The following is a 16,762-nucleotide window of genomic DNA, read 5'->3' as shown; positions in this document are numbered from 1 at the left end:
CGGTTGATGCATAGCCTGCGTTTGTCGATGCAAGTGCGAGGACGGCGCGAAAAACTCTAGGGTTTTCGTGTGAGGTCGAGCATGCGTCGGTCGATGCAGATTGGGTGGCGGTCGATGCAAGTTACACTTGCATCGGTTGATGCAGCTTCTGCGTCGGTCGATGCAACCCCTTGGTGTGTCGATCGATGCATGTTGGCGTCGGTCGATGCACTGTCCTGGTTTGTCGATTGTTGTTTATTGCTTGTTGTTTGATGGTTAAAGATACTTTATTGCTTGTGTGTATAGCCCAGTAGATGGGAGGATTGCCTTACTGAGTGTTTATAAAATACTCATGCATTGCAATATGTGTTTGTGGTGCAGGTAAAGGCAAAGTGTGATCGTGGAATCAAGGCAATGAAGAGGAGGTTGTTCTAGGGACTCGGATTTTATGTTGTCTGGCATTGCTAGGTTGCTAGAGTTGAGTCATTAGAAACATTGCTAGGTTGCTGGTTCTATGATTCATGTTGTTTTGGTTATTGATTATGTTGAATATTGATATATTTTATTATTGGATTATATTTGGATATTGGTATTGTTATTCCGCTGTTGGTTGTGATGTGTTAGGTAGCTAGTGGGTATGAGACCACTAGTTGTAGTTTATTTATATATATATATATATTTATTATTTATTATTAAAAAACAAAAAAAGGTCGGTCATTACAATACTCAAGGGGGAGTGTTATAAAATTGTGTGAGTATACATCACCACAAGTGTTTCTCTTTCATACAATCCATCACAACAATGTCCCTCCTCATTCAATGCATGTGACACTTGTTTACTTGACTCACCACTTGTCACCAACCTCTTTATGCTTGTATTTGTCTCCTCCTTCTATAAATATGAGTTATGTAGAAGCGAAAAATGTATAGTGAGAAGTCTTCTTATCTCTCTAAGTTTCTCTCAAATTTTTCTCTTTCAAATCCATACACTCATCTTCTAGATCTCTTCTCCTTTTTATTCTCCTCATAATAAAGTACTTGTTCCTCCAAGCTTCTAATATAGTTCATAACAACAAATTTATTTACTAAAGACAAATATACTTGCAACATATTATACATCAACAAATTTATCTACCCAATAATCGAATAAGTATGCACTTAACGGCAACACAGGAATACTCTTCATTCCTAAAGAAATTACCACTATCAACTCTAGTCTTAATCTTCACCAACCTCTCAAAATTACCTGAGAAATATTTCTTACCGTAACGGTTACCTTCAACATAGCTACGTATTTTCCCATTGTGTGTATTAGTCCCCAAATCAACATCACGATAATTATAAAACGACTGTCTCGGATTCTTGGAAACAAAAGGTGTCATGAATTGGTACAACTCCCTCGTCAGTTCAATATACCGGTCGGTTAACCTATTTTCTTTCCAATTCGCAGCATACTGAATCTTCCAGAGATTTCCGGCTCTGTATGGGAACGGAGTCGCCGTAGATGGAATCCTCCCCATTGCACCGCCGTATGGATTGAAAGCCATTGTTGGAATTTCAAGCTGGATCATTTTCTTCCAAATCGATTCNTGTTGAATATTGATATATTTTATTATTGGATTATATTTGGATATTGGTATTGTTATTCCGCTGTTGGTTGTGATGTGTTAGGTAGCTAGTGGGTATGAGACCACTAGTTGTAGTTTATTTATATATATATATATATTTATTATTTATTATTAAAAAACAAAAAAAGGTCGGTCATTACAATACTCAAGGGGGAGTGTTATAAAATTGTGTGAGTATACATCACCACAAGTGTTTCTCTTTCATACAATCCATCACAACAATGTCCCTCCTCATTCAATGCATGTGACACTTGTTTACTTGACTCACCACTTGTCACCAACCTCTTTATGCTTGTATTTGTCTCCTCCTTCTATAAATATGAGTTATGTAGAAGCGAAAAATGTATAGTGAGAAGTCTTCTTATCTCTCTAAGTTTCTCTCAAATTTTTCTCTTTCAAATCCATACACTCATCTTCTAGATCTCTTCTCCTTTTTATTCTCCTCATAATAAAGTACTTGTTCCTCCAAGCTTCTAATATAGTTCATAACAACAAATTTATTTACTAAAGACAAATATACTTGCAACATATTATACATCAACAAATTTATCTACCCAATAATCGAATAAGTATGCACTTAACGGCAACACAGGAATACTCTTCATTCCTAAAGAAATTACCACTATCAACTCTAGTCTTAATCTTCACCAACCTCTCAAAATTACCTGAGAAATATTTCTTACCGTAACGGTTACCTTCAACATAGCTACGTATTTTCCCATTGTGTGTATTAGTCCCCAAATCAACATCACGATAATTATAAAACGACTGTCTCGGATTCTTGGAAACAAAAGGTGTCATGAATTGGTACAACTCCCTCGTCAGTTCAATATACCGGTCGGTTAACCTATTTTCTTTCCAATTCGCAGCATACTGAATCTTCCAGAGATTTCCGGCTCTGTATGGGAACGGAGTCGCCGTAGATGGAATCCTCCCCATTGCACCGCCGTATGGATTGAAAGCCATTGTTGGAATTTCAAGCTGGATCATTTTCTTCCAAATCGATTCTAAACCGGTTCTTGAAATCGGTTCGCGTACGTAATCTGATTTTCTCTTGAGATAGTTCGTGGTTTGATTCCTATCGAGTAGAACTTTCTCCGATGAACCAACTTGGATATTTGTCCAGAAAAACACAGATTGGACCCAGCTCGTTTCGATACAATCAGACCGGACCAGACCCAGTTCAGGGAATCTCCGGTTTAATATCGACAGAAGAGTTGTTGTGTCACCAAGAAACATACCTATGAATGTTGCCCTAACGGTCTTTTGAGATGAAACGGTGCCGTTTACTACGTCGATGAATAATCTTATGAAGAGTTCGTCAGGAAGCTCCGGTGCGACTTGTTGCCACCGGTAAACAATCTCCGTCGCATCTTGCTCTTGTGTCCGGGAGATATTGAAAACGTTAACGGTTTGAGGGACTTCGACGAGGTTTAATTTGTAAGCTAAAACGACGCCGTAGCTACTTCCTCCTCCTCCGTTTATTGCCCAGAAGAGATCTTCTCCCATTAATTTTCTATCCAAAATATTTCCTATAAATTTTTTAAAAATACAGTGAGAAAATATTTTTAAAAATATATAAGTATTCAGGGTAATGAAAGTGTAACAGAAGAAACACAAATATAATTATGTTAATACAATTTTTTGTCTAATTTGTTTTTTCTTTTTAACCTATTTGGCCAAAATCACTATCCTAATGAATTCGGCTGATACTATAAAATTTCATTAGCATATAAAATAATGAAGCTAGAGATAATGTTTATACCATTGACGTCGACCATTCTTGCATCGAGTGTATTATCTATGGTGAGACCGTATTTTCTCATCATGTTACCATAACCTCCGCCGCTAATATGGCCACCGACACCAACTGTCGGACAAACTCCGGCGGGATAAGCAAGGGTTTTGCTCTTCTCCCATATGTGGTAATAAACTTCTCCGAGGGTGGCACCGGTTTGGACCCACGCAGTCTTACTCGCCACGTCGACTTCAACCGACCGAAGATTAAACATGTCGAGGACAAAGAATGGTTTGCCAGAGTGTGTAACATATGACAAGCCATCGTAGTCGTGGCCACCGCTTCTTATTTTCATCTGAAGATTGTGGTGTTTGCCGCAAGTCACCGCGGCTTGGACGTGGGACTCGTGTGTCGCGGCGATGATGAGGAAGGGTTTTGGAGTGTTGGAGGTGTTGAATCGGAGGTTACGTATGTTGGACTCTAGTACGGAGGAGTATGAGCCGTTTCCGGCGAAAAACACGGCGGGGGAGATGGGATGTTTCTGGTCGGAGTTTGAGGTTAGGCATTGTGTGAAAGTCTCGGATGATACTACTGGTGAGTTTGATTCCCATATGAAGACGAAGAAGAATGGAAAAAGAACCAACATAATACTTGGATATCTCATTTTTAGAGATTGAAGCAATGTAATACTTGGATCTTTCATTTTTAGAGATTGCACGTTGAGCTAGGTAAAGAGAAAATTAAAATGACTGGATTTATGAATGTCGGTCGATGATTTTGGGATAATATAACCAATACGTACGGTGTAAAACGAACGGTGACCAGCCATTTGAACGTCTACGACATTAAAAAATTATAAATTATTCTTATACAAAAATATCAATCATAAAAGAAAAATACAATACTGGACAAAAATTAGAAACCAACTACTTAATAGATAAATACATGAATTTATATAACCATGTATGGGAAGGTACAACTTATACTGTAAATTAAATGATCCCCTTTATAATAAAAGAGAAGTACACAACATTGTTTTGGTAGACTTTATAATTTTAATAAATGGTTACAAATAGGTTATATATAGATTATAAATTAATTCATTTATTAATTGTAACAAATAAAACTTTAATTGTAACAGAAAATCTTAAATGGGTTATTCCAAACTGATAATTCATGATAAATCACATCGATAAAAAATTTATGAAAGGGATAAAAATATACTCTCAATAATAATAAAAAAATCAAATCTCGCTAATTTAATAAGATTAATCGTGATCTTCGGGATCATATTCAGAAATTAAAAATTAAACCTTAATGCTATATTAGGACCGTGCTAGAACACGAGTTAAAATTACTTTTATTTATATTATAAGTTTAGAATAAAATATAATTTATATGATTGATTTTAAAAGTTTTTAAAATCCTAATCTAGCATTAATCGTGATCTTTGGAATCGTATTTTATTCTAAAATTATAATATAAATGAAAAGAATTTCAATCCATGCTCTAGCATGGATCCTAATCTAGTATAGTTAGAAAATTGGAAAAATATACATGTATGTACTTTTAGACGGTTAAAATGATTCGTTTTTTAGTTAGCATCTAGATCGCTTTTTAAACACTGTTTAGAACTGATATCGAAGATTATGCATGATGCCAAAATATAAAACGAGAATATTATGCAAGTTGTGCCAAATATTTTAATTTGAATGGGACACCAGTGGATAACTGCAAATAAAGAGGTTCCGGTTGGACCGCGTGTTTCTCTATTTAACAAGTATGTTGTGCTTGTGAAGCAAATTGACAAAACGTGTCAGGAATTTGCTTTGTCCATTTACCTGCTTGATGGCTCTCGATCCTCTCGTTTCACTTGGGTTGCTAAATTCGCACCATATATTTGGTGCATTCGGATGTTTCAGATGCGTTGTCTCTTTTTCCTTTTATCAAATTTTCAGTTTTTTAGTGTAAGAGATAATAATTACACTAATCTAGTAATCAATTTTATTTCAAAATATTTCTATTTTTAATAACTTAAAGCATTCGAGAGTTTATGTGGAATTTTTGGCACAATAATTATCAAATTAATTCCCCAAATAATTTATATTGTATGATATTATTAAGTAAACCAGTATATAAAATTTAATATTTTTTAGTTACATAATATATCTAAGAATTAATATAAATCACTAAAAACTAAATAATCTGAATATAAGACATACATGGTTAATTATTGTAATAACTAATAACCAACCAGCACACATATAGATTTTTTCGGTTTTAGTTATACAAAATTTCAGATTTTTATAGAGATGTGTTTCACTTTCACCTTTATAAAATATTTAATCTGATTTATATGACACATACTTTATATTTGTATTATTATTCAAAACTGATTTTTAAGTTTTTTTCTCAATTCAGACATATATTTGAACTGCACAATACGTTTGATCCGCAGTTTTTAGCCTAAACAGTTTGATACGAACCGTTTTATTCCCTTTCTCCATTCGAACCTATAATACTAAATGAGTAATGTATATATATATTCGGAATATATATAAAACAAATTTTCATTATTATGAACATCTTGTCGACGTCCATTTATACATGGTCATTTTCGGCCGTAGTCATATACTATATAGATATGTTTCCATGTGAATGGACTATTTCATGATCCAATTATCCAAACAAAAAAAGTTGTCCATATAGACGCGGTGAAGACCAATCGACAGCTCTATTATTATTATTATATTATATAAAATTTAATGTCAAAGTTACTCATTAACAAGATTATGAATTCATGACATGTGTCAATTGTATCATTCAGATATTGACATATGTAAATTCTAAATTTATCAAAGTTTTAAAATTAAAAATTTAAAACCTACCATAAAAAGGTTTGATATCAAAGTATAATAGAGAAAAAAACATAACTTTATTTAAAAAAATTTAATGAAAAAAAATCTGTTGTCAACTTTCAAAAATAAAACAAAAGTTTTGTTTTTAACAGTTCTAAAAATAGTACTAGGCAACTATAAGAAAATTATAAAATTTAAACAACTTTAAAATTTAGAAAATATCATTATAAGGAAATTATATATATATATAATTCGAAATTATAATATTGATTACTTATTTTAATTTTAAGTTGCTAATTTTACAAGAAAAGAGATTACTTTTAATATAAGATTAAAAAATGATTATGAAAATCATACAATTGATTACTGTTTCTAAAAAAATGTAAATACTCACCTTTACATAAAAAAAAGATTGTTGAAGTAAAAAAAAATAGATCGTCTCCTATTTTTTCACCAATCAAATAATTTGTTCAAAAATACTGATATTGTAATATATAAGATAGCAGTATGTAAGATTAACTTATGCGTTTTTGTAACTATAAAAATGTTAAAGTGAAAAGACATATAATAGGTTATTTAATGTGGTTATAAAGACAATTTGTTGGTAGTATTAAAGACTAAAGAGTATATTTAAACAGTAAAATATATTTATGTATACAAATACATTTTTAGTGGTAATATAGATATATAGTAGATTTGTAAATGTATATACATTAGTGTATTATAGCAAAATAAAGCAACTGTTTTCTATAACTAATTTTTTATCTCTTTACCTTTATACATTGTTTTTACTTACGAAAAGAATTAAATATATACTCTTTGTTAAATTAAATTAAATTTTGTTAACTTTGAACTCATCTACAACTATTTTCTTTAATTAAAAATGTATCTATTTACAGTTTTTTTTCAACCAACCAATAAATTAAAAGGAAATTTCTCGGTTAGTTGCCCAAGCCGGAAGGAAAGGGTTTACAAAAAAACTTCAGAGATAAGAGAACGCGAAAACAAGGCTCACTCCTCACCAACGCAACACCACCAGCCCAATTCTGAATGCATATGGGTTGTTTTCCAAAAACCATCAATCTGACAACAAGGTGAAAAACCTAGACATATGAAGACGGAGATGGAGATGGCATGACTGCCATCAAAGAGAGCGCCTCTTCCCAGGCTAACTTATCACCCAAAGCCTGATCAATTATATTATCCGCCTCGATTTCTAAACTTTGAAATACTTTTTTATTTATGGTATTCCAGTTTGCCCATAAACTCTATGGTAATTGAATAAGTTGATCAGAATCATCATGTTGAGAGGTATCCCTCCTGAAAACAAAATCCATATTCGAGTACACCGACTCATAAGAAAAACTTTCTGACCAGACCAGATTCGGAGATAAATCCCAAACTTCGCACAAGCGAGAGCATTAAAAAAATGTGATTAATAATCTCAACCACATAGTCATAATTTTTACACCAAATATCACATTGGACATTTTTTATGTATCTATTTACTTTTATAGATAATTTTTATTTACTAAAAATATTTACTTTATATTATTTATTAAAATTAGTTTTATTTTAAAAACTCTAAACCCGTATATCGGGCGGGTAGTAATCTAGTGTATATATAAATAACATCACGTCCTATATGACAGATAACGGTTTATCTTTCTTTTTTAATAGTAAAATAAGTTTATTCATCCAAGCTAACAACAGATGAGAAAAACCAATTCGGTATTGAGGAGGTTTTACACGAGAAAATATATAACTGGTCTTAAAATAGTATACAAATATGAAATTTAGATTTTACATCATTACCATAACTTTATTATATATACAAAACTTAACTATATATCATCATTCTGTAGTACTTGTAAACTGTACTAGGAGAGTTACCCTCACGCTTGTGCGGGCAGGAACTGAATAGAAAAAAAAAATTCAATTCTTTAAAATGTTAACTCAACATTTTATTATATTTTAAAAACCTGTTTATTTTTTTTTTAATTTTTATAGTAGTTCGTGTTCAGACATAAAATTATTTTTTTGTAAGTTTCGTATTAAATATTTTTTTTCGTTTTTAAAAATAATAAAACGAATAGTTAATAAAATGTTTATAGTAATACTCTACATATGCAAAATATAAATTGAAAATTTAAAGTCCACTTTTAAAATTTAATTGAAATTTTAAAATCCATTTATAAAGTTTAAGCCCAAATTGACCGTAACAAAGTTTTAAATGAGCCAAATACAATTGTTACAGTCAATTTTAATTACTTTTATATAATAATTTGGGACAATATAATATATAATTTTTTAAGACCACTAAAATAATATTTTAAGCAACCCATAAATATATTTTCGTTAGACCATTGTATTTGGTACTACAAACATTCAAAATTATACTAAAGTTTGCATATACAAAAAGTTCATTAAGCCACCGTATCTTTATTTCTGAGTCCATTCTTTATGACTGGGTCTCCGAGCTCTCACTTTGGTGCTCCATTACATGGTTTATGTAATAACGTCCAGCAAACTCAGACCTGTAAATATATTAAGTGTATGAAACAAAATTATTTTAACGTCATACATAATCATATATAAAGTGTATTAAGTTATTTTTACATAATCAAATCTTACCAATCCTTCGAACTGTGGTTTATAAAGATATTCGAAGAGGCCAATGTGTTTTCGATACATGGTGCACCTATAAACATTTGCAGAGTGAATATATTAGTTACCTTATGATGATTATGTCAGAACTATTTTATGTTACATACCTTCATATTCTCTGACCTTCACAAACCGCATTACACAAAACTCAGCTTTGGATTTGTATATGAGATGGCACCTGTTTAATTACCATTTAGACATGAATTCAGAAGCGTAGTTATCTTTGACACGACACTTCACAATTTCATTCCTACATGTTTATCAAATTAATAAAAAATCTTAACAGAGACAGTCTTAAAACGTAACTGTCCTAAAGGTAGAGTAAATATATTTTACCTGCAATTCAACAACGTGAAAACAACTTCATTACTTTTAATGGCACTCTCAGGTCTTCTTTTATCTTCCACATCTACTATACACCGGAAAATCGGTATTTTCATACCCCAGCTAAGGAGGTATGTTGAATTCCTACCCCAACTTTGACATTGAGCAAATCCATACATTATGTTCAATAAAATTCAAATTCACGACACCAACTTGTAAAACTGTGTTGAATCATACACAAGCCGTAACGGTGTTAAGAATCCGTTAATGGCTGCTTACGTGGAAGCCACATAATAAACGACGTCGTTTTGAGAAACAAAAGAAAGGGTTTCTTTTGGCTAAAACGACGTCGTTTCTATCTTCTTCTTCCTCTTTTCTTTCTTTCCCGAATCACGTTTCATTGGTAAATTCCGACTCTTGTTTCTTCTCTTCTTTTCATCCATAAGTCAATTGGTCAATTGATTCAATTGGCAACGACTATCGATCGTGAAGAGTGTCTGATAGTGCAGTTTCTCAAAACTGTGTTTAAAGTTGGTAATTTATTATTATTATTTACTTTTTTCTGGGAATTTTTTAAAAAATATTTCGGTTGTTGTTCTCTGTGTTGGTATAAATATTATCTCCACCTGCATGCAATGAAAATCAAATTGTTGAATAATTAGCAGTTTCACTTTCACGACGGTTTCCGTTGAGGGATATGACACTTTGCTGCCAGAGTATTATGTCGAGCTCGCGTTGGCAAAACATTTCTCTTCTTGTGGAAAGATCTTATTTTGTTATGTTCCCAGAGACTATGTTACGGGTATCCTCAGGAGGTACCTTTTCTTTCTTTTATTTGTGGCTTTCTTATTAATTCTCTTCCTTCCAATCCAGAGCTCTCTCTCTCATTCTATTTTGTGGCTTTTTTTGTATTGTACTCGATCGTTTTACATCAGTGTTGCCTTCGTGAGGTTCATTGGAGGAGCTGCCGAAGAAAAGGCGTTGAAACTTAATGGAACTGACTTGGGACGATCGACTGCAATCATTAAGCCTGCAACCTTTCCGACAGAGTCCGATGATGATGTTAATCCTTTTCCTGGCCACGATCTTAGTAATCCCTCGACTTGGATAAAACAATACATGTAAATTTTTGATAAATTATTACCTTCTGAATTTTTTTTTTTTTGGTAGGATGTACTACTAATTCTTGTAGTATCTGAAACATATATGTTTTCTAGCTAGAGCCTTTTGTCATGTTACTAATTTGGTTATTTCTCTCCTTGAATTAATCAATATTTAGGGTCTGCGTTACCGGATATGACACTTCCCTTCCTGAGATTGATCTCAAGATGGCGCTCTGTATACATTTCTCTTCATGTGGAGATATCTGGCTAATTGATGTTCTCTCTGAGTTTGTCGCTTCTTTCTTCCTACATTTTTTTAGTTTTTTTTCAGTGCAACTCTCAAAAGTTATTGCATTTTTAACAAGGGTCTCTGTCTCCGTCGAATTTTACAGTTGGTAAATCCCGACTCTTGTTTCTTCTCTTCTTTTCATCCATAAGTCAATTGGTCAATTGATTCAATTGGCAACGATTATCGATCGTGATGAGTGTCTGATAGTGTATGAAGAACCCTAATTTTTAAGAAACCCCAAATCGAGAACATAACAATGAAATGCGATTCGGGAAAGAAAGAAAAGAGGAAGAAGAAGATAGAAACGACGTCGTTTTAGCCAAAAGAATCCTTTCTTTTATTTCTCAAAACGACGTCGTTTCTTACGTGGCTTCCACATAAGCAGCAGTTAACGGATTCTTAACACCGTTACGGCTTGTGTATGATTCAACACAGTTTTACAAGTTGGTGTCGTGAATTTGAATTTTATTGAACATAATGTATGGATTTGCTCAATGTCAAAGTTGGGGTAGGAATTCAACATACCCCCTTAGTTGGGGTATGGAAATACCGATTTTCCACTATACACCCACATACATCTAATTTGGGGAAAAGATAGAATTTAGTTTTCCAAAGTGTTGCAAAGTTAGAAAGTTATGACACAAAGTTATAAAGATTACAACATTAATTCACAAGGGAGGGGCCAATACACAAAGTTACAACAAATCCTATAAAGATTCTAGATTCCTGAACACAAAGTTACAATTAACTATATTCACTGACTGTACCATATCAATATTAAATTAATTAACAAAACACTTACCGAAAGAGATGGGATGATTTATTCTTCCACGATATATATCATCCAAATCCTCGAATCAAAAGTAATTCTTTGGACTCAATTGTTGGACCATCGTCATAGTGGTATCGTCCGTGAATTTAATTTGATAAGGATGATGAGTATTCCTCTCATTCAGGGTTGGATTGATTACTTTGAAAGTTCTAATATCATATCAGTCACCATCGTTGATATATTTTCGGAGTTTAGCGAGTGTATTTGGTAAAAAAAATAGCTTCAATTGTGTTTCCCTTCACAGTTTAATAACAATTGTGTAAGAAGTCATATATATATATATATATATATATATATATATATATATATATATATATATATATATATATATATATATATATATATATATATATATATATATATATATATATATATATATATATATATATATATATATATATATATATATATATATATATATATATATATATATATATATATATATATATATATATATATATATATATATATATATATATATATATATATATATATATATATATATATATATATATATATATATATATATATATATATATAAGAACTGTTAAAAATTGAAATTTAAGTACGAATGATGTTCAATTAACGATGTTAACCTCTACATCCACAAGAAGCAGTACTCTTTTTGTAAAAAACTCGCTGATACTCCAAGAATGTAAGACCTTGGCGTGTATACGCCAATTAGTTCTTCCGGGAAGAAGATCATCAATTTTATCGAATCTCATGATTTTCTCAAATTAGGGTTTTTCCTGTTTCATCTCTGTTATCGAAAACGAAAAGTGGATTCCGGATTTATAAGAATACAAACAGTCACGATTAAACGTTGCATCTTAATCATTTTAGTACCTCACCTTCTGTTTAACTATTAAATATTTTTAATATTTATTATTATCTATATATAATAGCAAACTCACTTTTGGAGGTCAAGTTTAATCTAACGGTGAGATTGTTTCTACTATCTCATCTAACCGTCTAGAATTATTGATGATCCCAACAGTTGCAAGTTTTTTTCAATAATCGTGTACCCCAATATTCTTGTAGTGAATAATTGTGTTTCTTCGTTGCACCCCCAGTTTTTCATGTTGGCACCCGTTAGTTTTCACATCTTTTTGTTTTGCACCTTTTTGTTTATATAAAATTTCAATGTTTTGATCCAATAACAAACCTACTTTTGGGGATCAACTTTAATCTAATGGATGAGATTGTTTCTAATATCTCATCTAACGGTTTACAATAATTAATGATCCCAACAGTTGCAAGTCTTTTTACCAATAAACGTGTTTCTTCGTCGTACCCTCATTTCACACCTCTTTGTTTTCACACCTTTTTGTTTATATATATATTATACACATATTTTTTTGAAATTTGAAACGATTTTTTGTTCTTTGAGTATTATATTATTAATGATCTCACTCTTTGTTAATGATCTCAAAAGTTGCAAAGTTTCGATCCAACAACTGTGTTTTTTCGTCGCTCCCCCAACTTTTCATGTTAGCATTTGTTCGTTTTCGCACCTTTTTGTTTCACACATTTTTGTTTCACAGCTCTTTGTTTTCACACCTTTTGTTTATATTTATATACAATTTTTTATGGACTTTGAAAAGAGTTTTTGTTCTTTGAGTATTATTAATGATCTCACCATTTGTTAATGATCTTAAAATTTGCAAAGTTTCAATCCAACAATTGTGTTTTTTCGTCGCACCCCCAGCTTTCCATGTTGGCACCCGTTAGTTTTCACACATTTTTGTTTTACACCTCTTTGTTTATATAAAGTTGCAATGTTTTGATCCAATAACTGTGTTTCTTTGTCGTACCCCTAGCTTTCAATGTTTGCACTTGTTAGTTTTTGTATTTTTTTGTTTCACACTTTTTTGTTTCACACTTTTTTGTTTCACACCTCTTTCTTTTCATATATATACAAATTTTTATGGACTTTGAAAATATTTTATTCTTTGAGTATTATTAATGTTCTCATCCTTTGTTAATGATCTCAAAATTTGCAAAATTTCGATCCAATAATTGTGTTTCTTCGTCGCACCCCTAGTTTTCCATGTTTGCACCCGTTAGTTTTCATATCTTTTTGTTTTATACCTTTTGATTTATATAAAGTTGCAATGTTTTAATCCAACAATTGTGTTTCTTCGTCTTACCCCTAGCTTTCAATGTTTGCACTTGTTAGTTTTTGCACCTTTTTGTTTCACACCTCTTTGTTTTCATACTTTTTTGTTTTTATTTATATACAATTTTGTAAGGACTTTGAAAAGAGTTTTTTTTTTCTTTGAGTATTATTAATGATCTCACCCTTTGTTAATGATCTAAAAATTTTCAAAATTTCGATATAACAATTGTGTTTGTTCTTTGCATACCCAGCTTTCCATGTTGGGACACATTAATTTTCACACCTTTTGTTTTACACCTCTTTGTTTATAAAAAGTTATAATGTTTTGATCCAACAATTGTATTTCTATGATACCCCTACCTTTCAATGTTTGTATTTGTTATTTTTTGCACTTGTTAGTATTCACATCTTTTTGTTTCACACCTTTTTGTTTCACACCTCTTTGTTTTAACAGTTTTTTGTTTTTATATATATACAGAATTTTATGGACTTTGAAAGAAAAAAATTTGTTCTTTGAGTATTACTAATGATATCACCCTTTGGTAATGATTTTAAAATTTGCAAAGTTTTGATCCAAAAATTATGTTTCTTTGTCGTACCCCCTGCTTTCAATGTTGGCACCCATTAGTTTTCACAAATTTTTGTTTTACACCTCTTTTTTATAACTTTGTTTATATAAAGTTGCAATGTTTTGATCCAAAAATTGGGTTTCTTCTAGTACCCCTAGCTTTCAATGTTTGCACTTCTTAATTTTCACACCTTTTTGTTTCACACTTCTTTGTTTTCACAACTTTTTGTTTTTATGTATATACAAATTTTTATAGAATTTGAAAAGAGTTTTTGTTCTTTGAGTATTATTAATGATCTCACCCTTTGTTAATGATCTCAAAAGTTGCAAAGTTTTGATCCAACAATTGTGTTTCTTTGTCGCACCCCAACTTCCCATGTAGGCTTCTGTTAGTTTTCACACCTTTTGTTTTACACCTATTTGTTTATATATAGTTGTAATGTTTTGATTCAACAATTGTGTTTCTTCGTCGTACCCCTAGCTTTCAATGTTTGCACTTGTTAGTTTTTGCCCCTTTTTGTTTTGCACCTTTTTTGTTTCACAGCTCTTTGTTTTCACACATTTTTGTTTTTATATATATACAAATTTTTATGGACTTTGAAAAAAGTTTTTGCTCTTTGAGTATCATTAATGATCTCACTATTTGTTAATGATCTCAAAATTTGCAAAGTTATGATCCAACAATTATGATCCAACAATTTTGTTCTTTGAGTATCATTATTGATCTCACCCTTTGTTAATGATCTCAAAATTTGCAAAGTTTTGATCCAACAATTGTGTTTCTTTATCGCACCCCCAACTTTTCATGTTGGCACCCGTTAGTTTTCACACTTTTTTGTTTTACACCTTTTTGTTTACATAAAGTTGCAATGTTTTGATCCAACAATTGTGTTACTTCGTCATACTCTTACCTTTCAATGTTTCCACTTGTTAGTTTTCGCATCTTTTTGTTTCACAGCTTTTTGTTTCACACCAATTTGTCTTCACATGTCTTTAACTTTATATATATACATATCTTTATGGACTATGAAAAGAGTTTTTGTTCATTTAGTATTATTAATTATCTCACCTTTTGTTAATGATCTCAAAAGTTGCAAAGTGTCGATCCAACAATTGTGTTTCTTCGTCGCATTCCCAGTTTTCCATGTTGACACCCGTTAGTTTTCACACTTTTTGTTTTACACCTTTTAGTTTATGTAAAGTTGCAATGTTTTAATCCAACAATTGTGTTTCTTCGTCGTACCCCTAGCTTTCAATGTTTCAACTTGTTAGTTTTCGTACTTTTTTGTTTCACACCTCTTTGTTTTCACACTTTTTTGTTCTTATGTATATATATATATATATTTGTAAGGACTTTGAAAAGAGTTTTTTTTTCTTTGAGTATTATTAATGATCTCATCCTTTGTTAATGATCTAAAAATTTCCAAAGTTTCGATATAACAATTGTGTTTCTTCGTCGCACACCCAGCTTTCCATGTTGGGACACATTAGTTTTCACACCTTTTTGTTTTACACCTCTTTGTTTATAAAAAGTTATAATGTTTTGATCCAAAAATTATGTTTCTACGTTGTACCTCTACCTTTCAATGTTTGTACTTGTTAGTTTTTGCACTTGTTAGTATTCACATCTTTTTGTTTCACACCTTTTTGTTTCACACCTTTTTGTTTTCACACTTTTTGTTTTTATATATATACAGAATTTTATGGACTTTGATAGAAAAAAAATTGTTCTTTGAGTATTATTAATGATCTCACCCTTTGTTAATGATCTCAAAATTTGCAAATTTTCGATCCAAAATATATGTTTCTTTCTCGCACCCCCACCTTTCCATGTTGGCACCCGTTAGTTTTCACAAATTTTTGTTTTACACATCTTTGTTTATAACTTTGTTTATATTAAGTTGCAATGTTTTGATCCAAAAATTGGGTTTTTTCTCTTACCCCTAGCTTTCAGTGTTTGCACTTGTTACTTTTCATATCTTTTTGTTTCGCACTTCTTTGTTTCCACACCTTTTTGTTTTTATGTATATACAAATTTTTATGAAATTTGAAAAGAGTTTTTGTTCTTTGAGTATTATTAATGATCTCACCCTTTGTTAATGATGTCAAAAGTTGCAAAGTTTTGATCCAACAATTGTGTTTCTTTGTCGCACCCCAACTTTCCATGTAGGCACATGTTAGTTTTCACACCTTTTTGTTTTACACCTATTTGTTTATATATAGTTGTAATGTTTTGATCCAACGATTGTGTTTCTTCGTCGTACCCCTAGCTTTCAATGTTTGTACTTGTTAGTTTTTGCACCTTTTTGTTTCATACCTCGTTGTTTTCACACATTTTTGTTTATATATATATGCAGATTTTTATGGACTTTGAAAAAAGTTTTTGCTCTTTGTGTATCATTAATGATCTCACCATTTGTTAATGATCTCAAAATTTGCAAAGTTGTCATCCAACAATTGTGATCCAACAATTTTGTTCTTTGAGTATCATTACTGATCTCACCCTTTGATAATGATCTCAAAATTTGCAAAGTTTTGACCCAACAATTGTGTTTCTTTGTTGCACCCCCAACTTTTCATTTTGGCACCTGAAATGACCGACCTTTTTTTTTTAATAAATAATAAATAATATATATATATATATATATATATATAAA

General features: G+C 31.3%; 1 protein-coding gene across 6 annotated transcripts; it reads right to left on the bottom strand.

The window, feature by feature from the left end:
- On the bottom strand, nucleotides 654-4,166 carry LOC104757457 (berberine bridge enzyme-like 7). Of its 6 annotated transcripts, none has more exons than XM_019239118.1 (4): nucleotides 3,373-4,166; nucleotides 2,598-3,139; nucleotides 1,244-1,550; nucleotides 654-1,033 (listed from the first exon to the last, which is right to left on the bottom strand). In XM_019239118.1, exons 1-4 carry the CDS (start codon nucleotides 4,046-4,048, stop codon nucleotides 930-932), a joined length of 1,629 nt encoding a protein of 542 aa, XP_019094663.1. In that variant the 5' UTR covers nucleotides 4,049-4,166; the 3' UTR covers nucleotides 654-929. The 6 variants fall into 6 exon arrangements, with proteins under 6 accessions (XP_019094663.1, XP_019094664.1, XP_019094662.1 ...); XM_019239119.1 differs by having other exon boundaries at nucleotides 654-871; XM_019239117.1 differs by lacking the exon at nucleotides 654-1,033 and having other exon boundaries at nucleotides 1,040-1,550.

The sequence above is a fragment of the Camelina sativa genome, chromosome 17 (genome assembly GCF_000633955.1).
Source record: "Camelina sativa cultivar DH55 chromosome 17, Cs, whole genome shotgun sequence".
NCBI classification, from domain to species: Eukaryota; Viridiplantae; Streptophyta; class Magnoliopsida; order Brassicales; family Brassicaceae; genus Camelina; species Camelina sativa.
This window is presented reverse-complemented; position numbering and strand designations above follow the sequence as displayed.

Bases quoted from the DNA above. Each gene is read 5' to 3' on its own strand.
- LOC104757457 (XM_019239117.1), bottom strand. From the start codon at position 4,048: ATGAAAGATCCAAGTATTACATTGCTTCAATCTCTAAAAATGAGATAT. The intron at 3,140-3,372 runs GTATAAACATTA...AAAAATTTATAG, and splicing joins AAGAATGGTCGACGTCAATG to GAAATATTTTGGATAGAAAA. The intron at 1,551-2,597 runs ATGATCCAGCTT...ATTTGGAAGAAA, and splicing joins TAGAATCGATTTGGAAGAAA to ATGATCCAGCTTGAAATTCC.